The sequence below is a fragment of the Tetrao urogallus genome (genome assembly GCF_951394365.1).
Source record: "Tetrao urogallus genome assembly, chromosome: 6".
NCBI lineage: Eukaryota > Metazoa > Chordata > Aves > Galliformes > Phasianidae > Tetrao > Tetrao urogallus.
In genome coordinates, this window is record NC_136819.1 from 16,939,945 (window position 1) to 16,956,293 (window position 16,349).

A 16,349-nucleotide genomic window follows, 5' to 3' on the forward strand; every position below is an offset into this window, starting at 1 on the left:
TCAAGGTCAGGCAGGACAGGACTCTGAGCACCTGTGTAGTGTAGGTTTCCCTGTTCACTACAGGGGAGTTGGACCAGACGGCCTTTAAGAGTCCCAGCTCAAATGATTCCAGGATTCTATGGTTCTATTCTATGCATTTTGACCAGCAGACATGACTCAGACCTTAACTTCTCTCTATCCTCTCCCCATAGACCTCACTTCTTCTCAGTCATATTTTTAATATACATGGCTGAAGAAGCTTTTACTAATTGCTTTAATTTCTTTTGCAAAGTTGACATTTAGCAATGCCTACTTGCACTTTCATGACCTTTTCTCTACTCTCTGCATTCGTAATCTGCTTCAGCATAGATCCTCATTAACGTAAAATACAGTCCTGAATTTATTTCTCCCCTCCTTAGAAGAGAAAAGAAGTCCTGTAAGGTTTTTATACTGGGGTTCCCCCATAGTCCTAGCTGAATACACAACTCCAGGCAGTCTTCTACATGTTAGCAAGGCCAAGTATCCATGCTGGGAGAGACAGACACCTTGAGTAGCTTGTTAACTGCCACAATTGGTACTACAGAGAGAGGGCTCTTGGTGGAGTCTGTGGAAGTCGCACAACCTACAGAAGTGAAACTCAGAAGTCAAGATAGAAGTGGGAGCTGGAAACAATCACAGAATACTAGCTATTCATAGAATCATAGGTCCATAGAATCATTAAGGTTGAGAGGACCACTAAGATCATCCAGTGCAAACATCAGTCCATGCCTGTGACCGCTCTAGACCACGTCCCACACTGCCACATGCACCCTTTCTTGAACACCCTCTGGTTTGGTGACTCCACCACCTCCTGAGCAGCCTGTGCCAGTGCCTCATCACTTTTCTTAATATCCAGCCTGAATCCCCCCCTGGTGCAATATAAAGCCATTCCCTTTCATCTTATCACTGTTACCCAGGAGTAGAGGCTGACCCCCGCTTCACTACAACCTCCTTTCAGGTAGTTGGTTGGGTTTTTTCAGTATTTTTTTGGTCAAAAGGGAAGCTCCTTTTTTTCTTTTTTCTTTTTTTAATAAATTTCTGAGTCAGATCTCTCAAACATTAATAATTTGATAACCGCAAGGATACTCGAGAAATGCACAAAGGCAAAAATCTAGTACGTTCAGACCAGGGACCCTAGACTGCAGAAATAGGAACTATTGCTATTATAGGAACTATAGCCATGTTCCTGTCCCATTTGTTTTGATTTTCTTTTTTGTGCTCAGGCTTATCAGCAGTTGATGAGAGAAATCAGTTTTGCCTCTCTGCAAACAAGGGAAGCATGCTGAAGAAGACCTTACAGGTGCTGGTGAGCAGTGGGTTTATACAGGCAAGAGGGCTGTCCTCTAGCTCAGCACAGGCAAGGAGATTCCTGCAAGAAGATCCCACGTGGAGTTTGGCTGTAAGAGCATTAAACTCTAGAGACATCAGAAAATCCTGATGAGCCCTATTGCCCTGGTATGACTTCAGCTTTACAAACCTTCTTTTAATGTCAGGAAAAAAATCCCCCATTTTCTGCCTCTAGTCTTGCATCTGATGACACAAAGTTCAGGAATCTGTTCTATTCCTGTATTAACATGTTCAGCCTCACAGCAGTTACTGGCAGTGACTGGCTTTCGCTTCAGTGAGGTCCTCTTAGAAGATGTCTGTTAGACACAGACCATAATAAGAACTAGCTACTCAGAATGTCTGAAACCTGAATAAGACTCCAGCTGGCCTTTTTCCTTATTGTTTAATTCTCTAGATCAGTAACTTCAGAATATTTGCTCAACACAAGTATTTGTAGCTTTCTATTTTCAAATGAAGCCACATTTCTGATCTTCTTTGTAGGTGAGGGAATAAAACAAAGAAAACATCAAACTGACCAAGTCATAAACTGAATTCATTGGCAAAATCTTCATTTTCCTGTCCCTTTTCTTTTCTTTTTTAAACTTGGGCAACATTCAGCATTTATTACTTCATCTGGTTCATTTTTCATAACAATGATTGCAAGATGATCCTGGAAGAGAATTGCAACATTTACATCTTTTCCAGAAGCACTTATGATTCTGTATTTGAGGTCCCTTCCCACCCAAGCCATTCTATGATTCTGTTTGGTTATGTTTCTAAAAGATTATTTTAGAAGCCCTCAAGTTCATCCCAGAGAGTCCATCAGGCAGTCATGCAATGACGACAGTGCTGGTCACAGGACTGCCCCAATCTTTTCCTGCATGAAAGCAGGCAACAGCTTTTGTTTAAAAGAAAGTGTCCTCTAGAAAGCTATTATTGAATGTTGGTATTCCCTTAATGGACAAAAAGATCCTGTTGTATTGAACACTAAGCTAACTAACCTTGTTACTAAAAATGTGCACCTTCTCTGTAGCTTGAACTGGTAATAATTCACATTCTTGTATTGCAGAATACAAGAATGCAGGAGTTTTTGTTTTGCAGGCACCACATCCAATTAAAAAACATCCAGAGAGGATGCATACCCACGTAGAAGGTAGCAACTCTTCTTTATTCCTTTTCCTTTCTAGTCTGTGTATTTACAGACCTTTCTTTAAGCATTCTTAAAGCATCCTACAACTGCTCATATTCAACAGATAGTAGACAACGACTTCCATATCTTTTTCCTTAAAATCACGGCATTAATTTTCTTCATAGCAGCCTGTGTGGTTTTCTGTTTCAGACTGGTGACCAAGAGAGCACTGATAACGACCAACATTTTTGCTATTGCTAACAAGCAATACAAAGCAGTGCTTGCCCATCATCAAGGACCTCTCTGTTTCTCATTCCGCCCCAACAAGCAAGAAGGCTGGAAGTGGGCAAGAAGATGAGAGGTGACACAGCCAGCACAGCTGGCATAAGCTGACAGAGGGATATTCTGTACCGTATAACACAACGCTCAGAAATAAAAGCATGGCTGAGAAAATTGTACCAAGATTGACATTCCTTGGAGACTGTCTGAACATTTGGCTGCTGATGGGATGTAGTGATTGCCTTTGCATCACTTATTTTCCTTTTTTTTTTTTTTTTTTAGCCAGACGTTTTTCTTGATTTTCCTCTTCTAATTCTCTCCCCCATCCCACTGAGGGGCACTGAGTGAGCAGGGTCAACCTATCACATGCCCCAAACTTAAAATCACACCAGGAAAAAGAGAATTCACATTAAAAAATATCTATTCCGATTAACGCATTCTAGCTGGCACATGCCTCTCCTTCAGTTGCTTTATAATCAGGCCTGGATCAGCCACTTCATCGCTCAGTTTAGAGTCCATGTCAAGATGAAGGCTTTGACTATTATGGTTGATACAGGATCCATACTGTTTATCAGATGTGGATTTACATTTGATTGTGTTTTTATCCCAAAAAAGGTCTTTTACGCAGGCAGGTCACACAATCATGGAATCATAAAACAGAATCCTTTGGGTTGGAAGGGCTGATATTCTCACATCAGCCAAAAGTTGCTTTGAACTATGCAGAGTCGTAACAACCCATGCAGCAGAAAAGCCTTGGAAAAATGTGGCTGGAACTGTACCCAGCAGAAAAGGATCTGATGGATGGTCTTTAAAGTCTTTTCTGACCTAAGTGATTCTATGATTTATTTTAGTTATTTCCTTTAAGCAAGTAGTAGAATAAAGAGCAAGACTGCAGGCTTTGAACACTCACATTTCTGTTCTCCAAGGCGGTGGCATCCTGCATCCCCTGTGATGCCTTGCTGCCATCATGTGGCCGTTTCAGCGTTCAGGTTCCATGTTTCTAGGATGGCTATGAAGCCAAAGGGCTTCTGCTTAATGGCAAAATTGGGGCCTGCGGTGTTCCTAAAAGGTGTACTTGAGCACATACTGGGAGAAACTGAAAGAGGCCTTGGACTTGCCGTTCACTGCTATAAAATTTCAATACCCAAACTCTGAGAGTAATCTGCCACAATGGAATTCAAAAAGCCCAGAACGATCATAGAAACTGATTTGTTATACAGCCCATTTCTCTTCTTGAGCAGTCCTGCAGAGCTCCTAGCAAACTCAGTATTTACAGTGCTGAGTATCTTGACTCAGGTCTGCTTTCGGTCTTACTTTTTAGGATTATGAATCAGTTCATCATGTCATTTTCACTGATTACCTGGGCAAGTGATCTACTGTATTGCAGATGCTTCTTCTTTCCAGTGGCAGAGGAAATACAAGATCCTCCAAAGTCTTAATGTGTCTAAGTTCCACTTAGTGCCTACTGTCTTCAAAACTGTTAATTCTTAGATTCTTATCCCTGGGGAAAGCTTAAATTATTTGAATTTTTGAAATTAAATATTTAGATAGGAACATTCTGACTCTGGGCACTGGAAAAAAAAAAAAAAAAAAAAGCACCAAAAAACCCCATCACTTGCTAGACAGTACCAAGCACTTCCAATGCAAGTGTTGAATACTTACAACTCTTGGCACAAGGATTTTTTCCACTTACCTTACTTGTTACAATCCATCTGGTAAGTGCTTTCAAGTAAGCTTCGTGAACTGAGCTGCAGTCTAGCTGCCTTCCTTCAAAAACACACTGGATCTTTATAAAGGATCTCTCTGACTAGAGTACTCAGTATCCAGCAGCCAGAGAAGCAGAAGATCAGTTCCTTTTGACAGATATGGTTGAAAATCTGCTCTGACAAAATAGGAAAAGGGCCTTTGTTGTCTGTTGCAATTTTCTACTTGCCGATCTGAATTGAAGGTTCACTAGTCCACAGAAGGAAAGCAAAAATTCTTGCATTCCAGCTCCTCTTGCTACCAGAACACTCTGTATGGTTTGATCCAGCAGTTTAAATTTTGAGTTGTGACACCTGAATTAGATGCTCCCTGGAGGATCTTCAGAAGCATCCTCACCTTCAGTGTTTTCTCTTTTCTAGCATAGCAGCTCCCTACTTGTCCAGCTTCATCCACATGCTAGAAAAGCCTAGCCTGGGGTATCTACTACGGAGCTAAGACATTAAACCACAGCTGTTCAGACCAGTGTAACAGGACTTTTGCTGCTTGTGGCTTAGGGCCAACAATCCAAGGTTGCAGAAACCTTTAAATGCAGTCAAACATCAATCTTCCCCCACCTCCCATTCCTCAACCAAGGTTTTGGGTGATACTGCCCAGGAGAACAGCCAAAGCCACAAGGCTTGCCCCTGCTGCTATGGGATTAATGGAGCCACTCGGAGGTTTCATCAGAGAGCTAATACTTGTTGAATGCAAGTCCTTACAGAACAGCTCTTGATTTCCTAAAACGCAAACATTGCTAAGTTTCGGAAGTGCAACTTCCAGATCCACGGGTCATTTTTTCCCTCTCCTCCTCATCATGGCATGTGGTTTTGTTTTGGTACACTTCATTTTGGTTTGCTTGTACTGCATACTTCACACAAGCTAAAAATGACAAACCTGATTAAGCAATCCCTTCCTCCAAAATACAAATACTGAAGTCTACCACAGCTCTTTCTGCAGCTGTAGGCATTTATTCCATGCTTTAAAGAGTGCTGACTCTTACACAGAAATATTTTACTCTCATGACAGCAATAATTTGTAAGGTAAGAAGTTTTATTATTAAGACTTCCTCCATCAACAGTTCTAATAATAAAAGGAGAGAAACAGCAGGAAAAAACAAGATAGGAAAGAGTGACTAAGGCCCATTTCCTTTACAGTTTTTAAATCAACAGTTATTGATGATTTAATTATATTTTTATTATTTCCATTACGATTTTATTCTGTGCTTAAAAATAATCTTAGCCTGAGAAGATGCATCTCCTCTATCTCTTCACAAGCCATACTCCTTTTGGATGCTGACCAGAAAAAGCACCATTATCTTCCTTAAAATCAGGCACTGCATTTACAGTTAGCAGCTGGGCAAGAAAGAGAGCACAAAACACATGGAAAACTACATCTTATTTATCTACCTGAGAGACAACAGAAAAAGGGATTGGTCCCAAAAAACAGACAAAAAACCTAAAATGCTTGAAGACAAAACGTGATGGAGACATCTTCATTACTGCTATGCCAAGAGCTGTATCCTGTTTGGCAGCTGTAGCACTGGTGCAGTAAAGGAAAATACACTGGGGAACACAGTAAGGCTAATTAACATTACAATCAATCACACAGTAATGCCCTCTTGGGGTGTGTTTTGAAGGCACATCATCCAACAGGGAAAGATCGGTAATGGTTTGGCTGATGTGTGCCTGCAGATATGCAACCTGCTGACTTCAGTTGGCTGAAGAGTTAGATGTAATTTAACAGTACCCCAAACCATAATGTTTTTACAACTCAAATCAATTATTCTACAGGAACCCATAATACTCCTTGGGCCAGAAATGCTGAGTATTCTGCTAAGCAAATCACCCTTTCATCCTGAATTAAAAAAAAAAAACAAGTGAAGCTTCAGAAGGCCAACACACTTTTTGGTTCCGTAGTAACCCAACCCACATAGGGATCCCAACTACGGATATTCCATATTTCAGTAATTAGTTCAATAACACTCAGAAGTATGGCACTGTGGAAATCATTTGCAGAGACTCCATAGGAAGTTAGGAATGGTCAAATAACTCAGTGGCCTTCAGCACAGAAGAGAAATGTAGGGGAATGTACCCACAGAAAATGGCACTCCAGGCTCTCACACCCACAGGCCTGCACTTTCCTGTTCTCTGCCTTAGGTCTCTAATTTCCTCACGCTTATTCCTATAGAACTGCTGCCTGCACCTCTGCACCATCATCCATACATACATTAATAGAGGTATGAGCTCTCATACGCTCCCCACTGCCCCATGGTTTGGGGACTTCTATTGCCATTGCTGATTACACATAGGTTTTTGAAAACATAGCACATACACAATTTCCTCTTATTGCCTTCACATTTCAATTACTCCCACCGCATATTGTCTCAGCTTTCTTACTACATTCATAATGAGAAGCCACCTCAACAAAGCCTACGTTAGACAAGAGATTTCTCTCCTATATACTCAGCAAATGAAGTGTCAGCAGACAGAAAGCAATTTGTTCCCAGTCCCAAAGAAGCCTCCAGCTTGATGGAACCACCTCCTCCATTCTACTTTTCCCTGTATCTCAGCACCAGAGAAGAGAAATGAAAGAAGCACAAGAAGAATTAAGAACACACCTTTTAAAAAAATTGTATAAATCACATTCATCACTGGAATTAAGCTGTGTCACCTCCCCACCTCTGGCTTAGCCAGCTCTCTCTCCTTTGTGCAGCGTCCTTATGGCGATCTCCACAGGAAGAAATAAGGGTGGGGAATTCCTCTGTGAGCATCCACTGCTTCTTATTTATGTAGATAAGCATCTAGCCAGAGTTCCCCTGAATCTTTCAAAGAGCTGCCAAGAGAGAACCACATTTCCTTAGAAACGAGGTAATAAAATACAGCATCTATACTGTCCCATAAACTCGTGGGAAGAATTCCCATCTATAGATTAAGGAAAGGAGATCCTTAGAGACAAGTCGGTGTAGTCTATAGCTCCTTAGAAAAGATAAGAAAGAATGTCTATATCAGATGAAAACTGGAAGGCTAAGAAAACAACCTGAGCAGAATTAAGCAAAAGGAGCAAGCACGGTAGAAGAGAGATGCATGACTTTTCAATGGAAAAGAAATACTGGGGGTGATGAGGGAGGGAAAGACAAGGGGACACCCCCTTCTATGTCCTTTGCTTGTTCACTCTAATGTTGAACAGCCCTTTACCCAGAGAATGCAGTGAGTTGATACATACTATACTATATCTGCAAAGGCGGTGAGTAATGGCTTGCAGTGGTACTCAATACCATGTTTGGCACACAAGGACTTCACCAAAGGGGCCACCTTCCAGTAATTGTGTCGAGGCATTGTAGGAAAAAGGCTGTGGGGAGTGGAAAACAAAGGGAATTCCATTATTGCCTTGCACAGTTCCCATATCTCTTCTGAACCTAAGCTTAGGAGGCACACAGCCTCACTTTATGCCTACAGCCATTAGCATTCTGCAGTGGTCTCTCACACCACTTCACTCAATAGCTGTACTCAGTAGGAAGCTGGCAATTCTCATTCACTCCTATGCCATGCTTCCCATATCAGAAGTGGTTTTGGTACTCACCAGCACTCCAAAAAGTTTATGACCACCATATGGATTTCCCATGTGATGATTCCATCTCCTTATAAAGAACACAAAAACTAGCCACATTTTACGTTGTTCCTGCCTTAGCTGATAGAGAGACATGGACCTAAATGGCTCCTCAGGTCTCATGTAACTAGCACTCCCTGAAATACTCTCACATCCCCAACCCACGCTTCAACTCACTGGTGCTCAATCTGGAAGTTCAGATGTCCACTGAACCAGTCATTGAATAAGGATTGATGAACATTACAGGTTGCCTGGAGCTGAGAGAAAAAACATAATAATTAAGTAGTGTTTGAGGATTGCCCCTTCTCTTACATGCGTCAAAGCCAACAGTAAGCAGGCAGAAGTTCCTTATCACATGCCTCCTCACTGAATATAGCAATTCCAAAAGCCATCTCAAGTCAACATGAGATGGTCATGCTGTGGTATGTGATTGCTAGGGACATCATTTAGGAGAATAGACCTGATTTCCCCAGTAAGATAAGTGATTTGCTGTGCATCACATCTCTCACTTAAACTATGTAATGCCTTCAGTTTAAACGAGACAAAACACAAAGCGTGAGATTCACCCTTCACACATGGGAAGATCTCCATCTGAAGACCACTGTAGCATCTTTGTTTTTTTTTTCTTTGACAGAATCTGTATTCTGCAATCATCTCCATCCCACTTCTGCACCCCCTTTCTTTGCATGTATCACTCACTTCACACAGTGAGGACAAGCTGCTTATGTTTTCCTCTCTCAGTTTCCATCGCTGCTGTGATCAGCTCTCTTGGGTGTTATGCACGTTCCCTCATTCAAGGACACAGCTCTCTGGAAAGAAGGTCTTACCTGGGTAGAGAACCAGTCCACATTCTTATCATAATCGATATGCATTGGGATGTGATTCATTTGTGTAATCCAGACAAACCAGTTACTCTCTATGAACCTGTGCGTACAAAAACAACACAAAACCATCACTGATCCCACACCAATACCTAACTAGTCAGAACAAAGCACTCGTACTTACAAAAGCTAATCATAAATTGATGAAGTTTTGTAGTCAACAATTGATAAAACGAACACCAGGAACCCCAAACATCTGTCCAGCAGATCAGGCCTATACAGACCTTCTACAGACACATGCCAAACAAACAAGCTCTGTCTTGCTGAAAGGAATAAGGGAATGGAATAGGGAGCAGATGGAAAAGATAACCAGGAGGCTGAAGAGGTGATACGAAGGGAACCAAGTAGAGGAAATGCACTCAATTTTAAGCTGAATGATACCTGACTAACAGATGAAGCCCCAGGATACCCTTCACGCCCAGTAAGGGCAGGTAGGTGAGAAAGAATCGGATGTAGAAGGTCAGCATCCAGGCCAGATCCTGTAATAAAGGGAACAGATAGAACTTTGTTCAGAGGAAGAATTATTGGCATTTAAATCCATCTTTCTCCAATTTAGAGACAAGACTGTTGAGCAGGACCATGTCAAAGGCCTTAGAGAAGACCAATGATGACATAGATGGCATCAGTTCATTTCCCTTGTCCACTGGTGCAGGCGCTCCATCACAGAAGAACTCCAGACAGGTCAGGCAAAATTTGCCCTTGGTGAAGCTATGTTAACTATCTCAAATCACCTCCCTAGCTTCTACGTGCCTTAACAGGGGAATATCATGGAATAGATATTCTAGGTAGAGAGGTGTGACTATAGTTCCCAGGATCTTCATTTCTACCTTTCTTGAACATGGGAACAATGCTTCCCTTTTTCCAGTCACCAAGGACACCACCTGACTGCCACAACTTACCAAATATGATGGAGAGTGGTTGGACAACCACATCAGAACATTCACTTGGGCAACACCTTTTGTTACCCAGACCTGAATGGAACTTTTCAGAGAAGGGCTGCCTGGAAAGTTGCCCCTCTCCTCCATCAAACATTATTTCCCAATCCTACAACTCCACCTTCTTGACAGGGAGATGAATGGCTCAAAGATCTTCCTATTAATGCAGCATTTCCTACACTGAAATGCTTCTGTAATACAAGGAAAAGTTACCAACAGCAAAATGGAATTTACTTACCACCCACTTCTTCCTCTGTACTACAAAGTAGAATATGTACCACTGGAAGTATAGAGGCACCAGAGCTGGGGGACCAACTGTAATGGAGAAAGAGATTGCAGAGATATCAACCATGCCTTCTTAATCACACTGATGTGAAGTGGAAAATTGAGGGGTTGAGAACATGCTGTCCACAGAACTGTAAAATGTAGGGTCACTCACTGATGAAGAAGTACTTGTGCTGGTGGTTATAAGGCATGAATTTCTTCTTTTGTTCACCAAGCTGTTAAAATAAGCAAATTACACAGGCCGTAAAGACATTTCCATATACAATCTTATCAATTCCTAAAAAAGCATGCTTAGATACCTCCTATCAAACAGATATCCTGTCAAACAATACCAGTCTCCACAGTGCCATTGGCTTCATTTTTTCCCTGGAACTTCAGTCTACGACTGCTGTGCCATTTTTTCTGAAGAGAACCTGATCTCCCTGCCTTGGATGTGCAATGGGCTGGGCAGTTTCTTGCATCGCTAACAGTAAAGTGCACTGGAAGCTCTTGCCCTACAGAGGGCATGGTTGCTTAAGAAAACATACCACACAGCATTGAGAACAGTTTGCTGCCAATATAGAGCTTCATTAAGAAGAGAAACCTATGATATTACAAAGGTGACAGTGTGTAAAACTCCCCACCTGCTCGCAGTTAGTCTCCAAAACACGGAAATAAACATCTAGAATCTAAATTGTGCCTATAGGAAGGGGGGTGAACAGATTATCCTCCCCCTGAGGCTGCTACTGTTCCAGTGTTCTCGTATCAAGGTAACAGATCATATTGCTGACACCCCCAAGGAACTCGATGACATCCCTGTACGTACCCAAACTAATTCAAAGTCCACTAATGCCAACGTGCTTCTTCCATACATTCATTAAATACTGACACAGTCCGTTCACCAAACCAACCAGTCTCTTGTCTCCCAGCTCTCCACAGCTTTCCAAAACTGCATGCTGCAACCTCACATACTTCACTAGGTCTCACCTCTACAGAGAGCTTTTTTCCCAAAGCAAAAAATAAGGGGTGCATGTTAACATCAGGGTCCTTTCGGAAGCAGTTGGGTTTCGCGTGGTGCTGGAAGTGAAGGTGGTTCCACCAGCTGGCTGGTGCTCCCTGCAGGAATCATAGAATCATTAAGGTTGGAAAAGACCACTAAGATCGGCAAGTCCAACCCCAACCCATCCCCACCATGCCCACTGACCACGTCCCTCCCTCAGTGCCATGTCTGTGTGTTTCTCGAACTGTTACTGGAGGAGCCACTCCACCACATCACTGGGCAGCCTGTTTCAATGCCTCACCACTCTTTCTGAGAAGAAATGTTTCCTACAACACAATCTGAACCTCCGCTGGCACCACTCAAGGTCATTCCCTCTCATCCTATCACAGTTACCCAGGAGAAGTACATTACAACCCTTATTCAGGGCACTGTAGAGAAGAAGAGTTGAGAATACAGTGCCACTAATAATCTGCACCTTCTGCCCATAGTCCTCCCTCCCCAGCAGCTCCTTGCATTTCTTCCTTCTTATACAGAGGTTGTTTTTAACAGCAGAGACTCCTGGGCTGTTCTCTGGTAGATCACCCAGCACTGATTGCTCACCTTCAAGTGGCCGATCACAAACTTGTGCACCCAGTGGTTCCATTTGGACTCACTGAAGACTGAAAGATGTCCAAAATCATGTTGGAGCCAGCCAGCCTGGGCCTGGATGGCAAAAAAAAAAAAAAAAAAAAAAGAAGAAGAAAAAAAAAAAAGAAAAAAAAGAATTGGGAGCCTTTGCTTCCACAAAGGGGTTTCTCCTCTACGGTTACCATTCCCACATTCCCCATGAGACATCACTGGTTAGCAAGAGCACATTCCATAATCACAGAGAAGCATTTCCATTATTAACACCCGATCAAACAATCACCTTTTGCTGTATAGCAGTGCAGTTCAGACTCTGCTAATGACATTTAGTCCCAGACTAAAGGAAGGAAAAATTAGCGTAGCTAACAATCAGCACTCGTTCTCTTACAAAACTGTACTGAAATTGGCAACAAAGTCCCCTTTTAGGAGCAGCTTGCTGCTGCCTTCTCCAAGTACTTGTAATTCCAAAAGGATCAGCTGGCTGCAGCAGGAATAGCTGGGGCTTTCAGAGCTGTTCTGCCCTCTTCTCTAACTCGCTATATGTTCCCATGGGAACTTGGTGGCTTGGCCAGAGCGCAGTTCCTTAGAGCTCTGGCACAAGAGACCTCAGAAGTGCAGCACGGCTTTACTTTGTGTGAGGAAAGCTGGAAATAAGGAGAGCTTTGATGGGCTGTGGGAAGCAGAAAGCAGCATGAAGTCTGCTCTACCAAAAAACTCATGTCACAGTACTGCAGTTCTGACCCCTCAATGGAACCTGAGGAAAGGCAGAACTTTGGGAATTTTACAAAGACCAAACTTTCTCCCATGCTCAGTCTGAAAGGACTACTGTTAGGGGTTTCTGGGACTTTTTTGGCTTTTTTTTCTTTGCTCACTTTCTGTGTCTAACTGCTTACCTGGACAGTGCCTAGAAGCAACGCAGAGAAGAGGAAAGGCATGGTGGATGATCCGAAGTACCAGATGGTGAGCCACGCTGCAACATCCAGCACCAAGATGTGACAAAGATGCAGGAGGAAAAAGGCGCGGTTGGGTTTGAGAAGCCCCATCTTCTCAACGGTAGCACGGAGCTCACGGAAATCTTCTACCAACTTTTTCTGTAGGGAGATGCAAGAATATGTACCTACTGGTCTGAAAATACCCCAGGAACCCCAAGAGGAGCGTTGTGCCTCCTCTTCAGGGAGTTACTGTGGCAATGGGGCAGTGCTGGGGATCAGTCACTTCAGAGACCCATCTTCAGCAGCTGCATCATGACCCCAAGTAGGCAATGACTTCTGGGATCCTTTCTTAGCTGACTGCATCTGCTCTCTCCATTCTCACCTATGGGTGATTGGTTGGCATTCTGGCTGCTTCTACGAAAAAGCAAACAGCGCGGCTTCAACCCAAATACCAAAATTTTTGAGATACTTACATTCTTGCTGGGTTCAAAGCTGGGTTGATCCGGTGCCAGTTCCCCAATCAAGAGTGGGCTCATGTACTTTTTCACCAATGTCTTGTCAAGATGAAATGCTATGAAAGGATCCTGAAATACAGATATAGGAACAGGATCATAAAAACGACAAAAAACAACACTTTGGGTGGTGGCAAAAGAAAGCTATTTCATGATGTCCTGGATTAAGTCAAAAGCAAACCAGTCAACAGAGTTGGCAGGATCTGATATTTCTGCCATGAACTTTACTGCTTTCTTCTCACTGTGAATAATTATTTGTAGCTGAATTTTCTGCATTAGTTTCTATCAGGTTGCTATGAAGTACAGCTCACCACGGAACATAGGCTTACTCTCACCTAACCTTAAAATTCCACAGAATCATGAAGGTCAGAAAAGACCATCACGATCACCCAATCCAGCTATAAACCCATCACTGCTATGCCCACTAAAGCACATCACCTAGAGCCACATCCACCCTTCTCTTTCACAGTGTGCTGAGCCCCAAGATCTGTCACCTCAACTACATATTCCTCTCTCCCTCTCTTTTGTCTTTAGCTTCTATCTAATTGTCCTCATACAACATACCAGGAAATTAAAGCCAGACTGTGGACAGGGACAAAACATTAGCACAAAAACAGTCAGCTGGCTGAAAAATGGAGCAAGAGGGACCACAGACAGACGATGGCAGCTCCTGGGGACTGACACCAGCCTCTCAAAGCCCCCACATTGCTCCAATTGTTATGAGGCAATCCCTAAAGGCCATACTTCCACACCTCACTGGAACATTCTTGTTTTCTTGGTTGGTGCTTCGTGCTCCCAGCTGGCTCCCCTCCACATCACAGAAGAGTACCCCAGTAACTTTCTTTTTCCCGCTTACTATGCTGAAGATCCTAATTAGGGAAAACAGTTACTTTTATCAGCTAATTGCAATGTCAACCATAGAATCGTTTGAGGTGGAAGGGGCCCTTAAAGGCCATCTGGTCCAACTCCCCTGCAACGAACAGGGACCCCTATTAGATCAGGTGCCCGAGCCCCGAACGGCCTGGCCCGGCAATCAGACAGCCAGGTAAAAAAACACCACTGGGTTCAAAACACGAGACAGCGGGAGGTTCCAAACAGCGGCAGCGCAGCCACGGGCTCAGTTCCGCCGCAGCTCGGAGGCAGCAAGCTCAGGGCGCGGATCGGCCGAGGGACTGCAGGGGGAGGGCGGCCCTCGTCGTGTCTCCGGCAGCGCGGAGCAGCGGGAGGCGGCGGCGGGCCGGGCGCGGATGGCACCACGCGCTCAGACCAATGGCCAGCAGCAGCGGGGCGCAAAGCGCGGAGCAGAGGGACGGCCGCCTCTCACTGCCAGCGCCCAGGGCGCAACCGCGGCGCTCAGCACACGCAAAGCGGTGCTCTTTTCTTCTTTTGTTTGTCGCTTTTTTCCTCCCCTCTTATTTTTTTTACATTTTCTTACAGAAAACAACGGCATTTCCTTACAGCGCGCTGCTGAGAGGCAGTAGCAGAAACCCACGAACCGCCCCGTGTCCCGTTCCATTCCAGCAGCGCTCACGCCCCATCCCTCCCCGGCCCCGCGGCCCCTCACCGTGGCGTCCTGCCCGGCGTAGTGGCTGATGACGCGGGAGCCGCCCGGATGCCGCCGATGGAAACGGCTGATGTCGTACACCTTCCTATCGATCACCAGCCAGCGCTCCTCCGCCGCCGGGCCCCGGCCCGTGCGCTGCGCGATCTCCTCCCAGGTGAAGCGGCGCAAACCCGGCTCGGCCCCGCGCTCCTCCATGGCTCTCCCCGCCGCCCGCCCGAGTCCCCCCGCCGCGCTCGGTCGCAACCTCCTGTTGCGAGCCGCCCCGCTAGCCCGCATCTCATTGGCTCTCCGCAACGCGAGGCCCCGCCCCCCTCGCCGGAGCTCCGCGCCCATTGGCCCGCGTTGCCTCCCGCCCGCCCCCTCGGGGCTGCGCGTGGCCGCCGGGCGTTGAGCATCTTGGGGCGTGAGGAGCTCCGAGCCCCGCGGCGTGCCCGGCTCTGCGGGGTGTGCCCGAATCCTGCCGAAACAAAGCGAGATCCGCCTGTGCGGGGATGCGCACGCATCGCAATGAGTGCCCCACGCCCTTCTCCCGATCCCCAATTTCCTTTGTCTCTTCCCGCGCCGCCCGCTCTGACCCATTTACCGCAGCCCTGTCGGTGGTAGCCATGGGAACTGAGCGCCGCACCGGGGCTTCCCGGTTCGGGATGACCCTCTGCCCGACCAACCACGGATCCAACACCTTTTTTCCTCTTTTTTTTTTTTTCTTTTTCCCCCTTCTTTTAGCTGACAGTGACGGTAACAACGTACTGATTTTCCCATTCAAATTGCCTCAAATTAACTGTTCACTTCTTTTCCTGAAGCTTTTCCTGATACGAAATCTGCATCTCTAATTCGGGCATCCTGGGAGCCAGATCAGTCACCAGCTCCACTCACTGCAGGGCTGATGTGTTGCACCAGCAGCTCCTCCTGCGTGGGTCATCTCTAACGGGCCTCACACAGGTGAGAATGAAGTCTTTGTCATAAAGACAGCAAGGGAAAGCTAGTTGCTGTTACACACTTAGCAACATCCTACATCCAGCTGTGGCTGTCTGCACTAACAGTGTCATTCTTCATTTAATAGCTTTAGGTGATCAGATAAAAACAGATTGTGGAGCACACAAGGACCTCATGACCAAGTTGGCAATGCAGAGAAATGGAGGGGGGGAGGGAGCTGAAAGGGCTGCAGACCTTCCTGAAGCAGAGGAAAATGAGTTGGGATAACAGAGGGATTGGCGGGGTCTGAACCTTTGGGGAAGTCCCACTAATAGAGTCAGCTCTTGGCTGTGGCTCACCCTGAGCGAAGCCCAAGGTGCAGAGTGCATGATGTTGTGGTGTGCCAGCAGGAAGGCTGAGAACAGGGCAGGGAATCGGGGGAGAGAGGACATCAGGGTCGGGAGCAGCTCCTCTGAACAGAACGAAATGCAGAAGAGTTACATGATGCAGGCTGCTGCCAATGCAATTCCAGCAGCTGCTCTGCAGGAGGAAAGCACCATATTTAGCAACATTTCCCTTGCAGGGAAAAGATGGAAACTCAGGAGTTTCAGCTCCCTGCATTCC

General features: G+C 45.1%; 1 protein-coding gene across 1 annotated transcript; it reads right to left on the reverse strand.

Annotated features, from left to right (window-relative positions):
• Positions 1-7,275: 7,275 nt before the first annotated feature.
• Positions 7,276-15,208, reverse strand: LOC306948224 (acyl-CoA (8-3)-desaturase-like; the record flags this gene model as incomplete). Its single annotated transcript, XM_079537763.1, is given in 13 exon segments — positions 7,276-7,327; positions 7,718-7,843; positions 8,279-8,358; positions 8,929-9,025; positions 9,364-9,461; positions 10,156-10,232; positions 10,357-10,417; positions 11,169-11,297; positions 11,782-11,883; positions 12,699-12,896; positions 13,211-13,321; positions 14,814-15,181; positions 15,184-15,208. Coding segments are annotated over 13 exon segments (1,524 nt in total).
• Between the last annotated feature and the right edge of the window lie 1,141 nt (positions 15,209-16,349).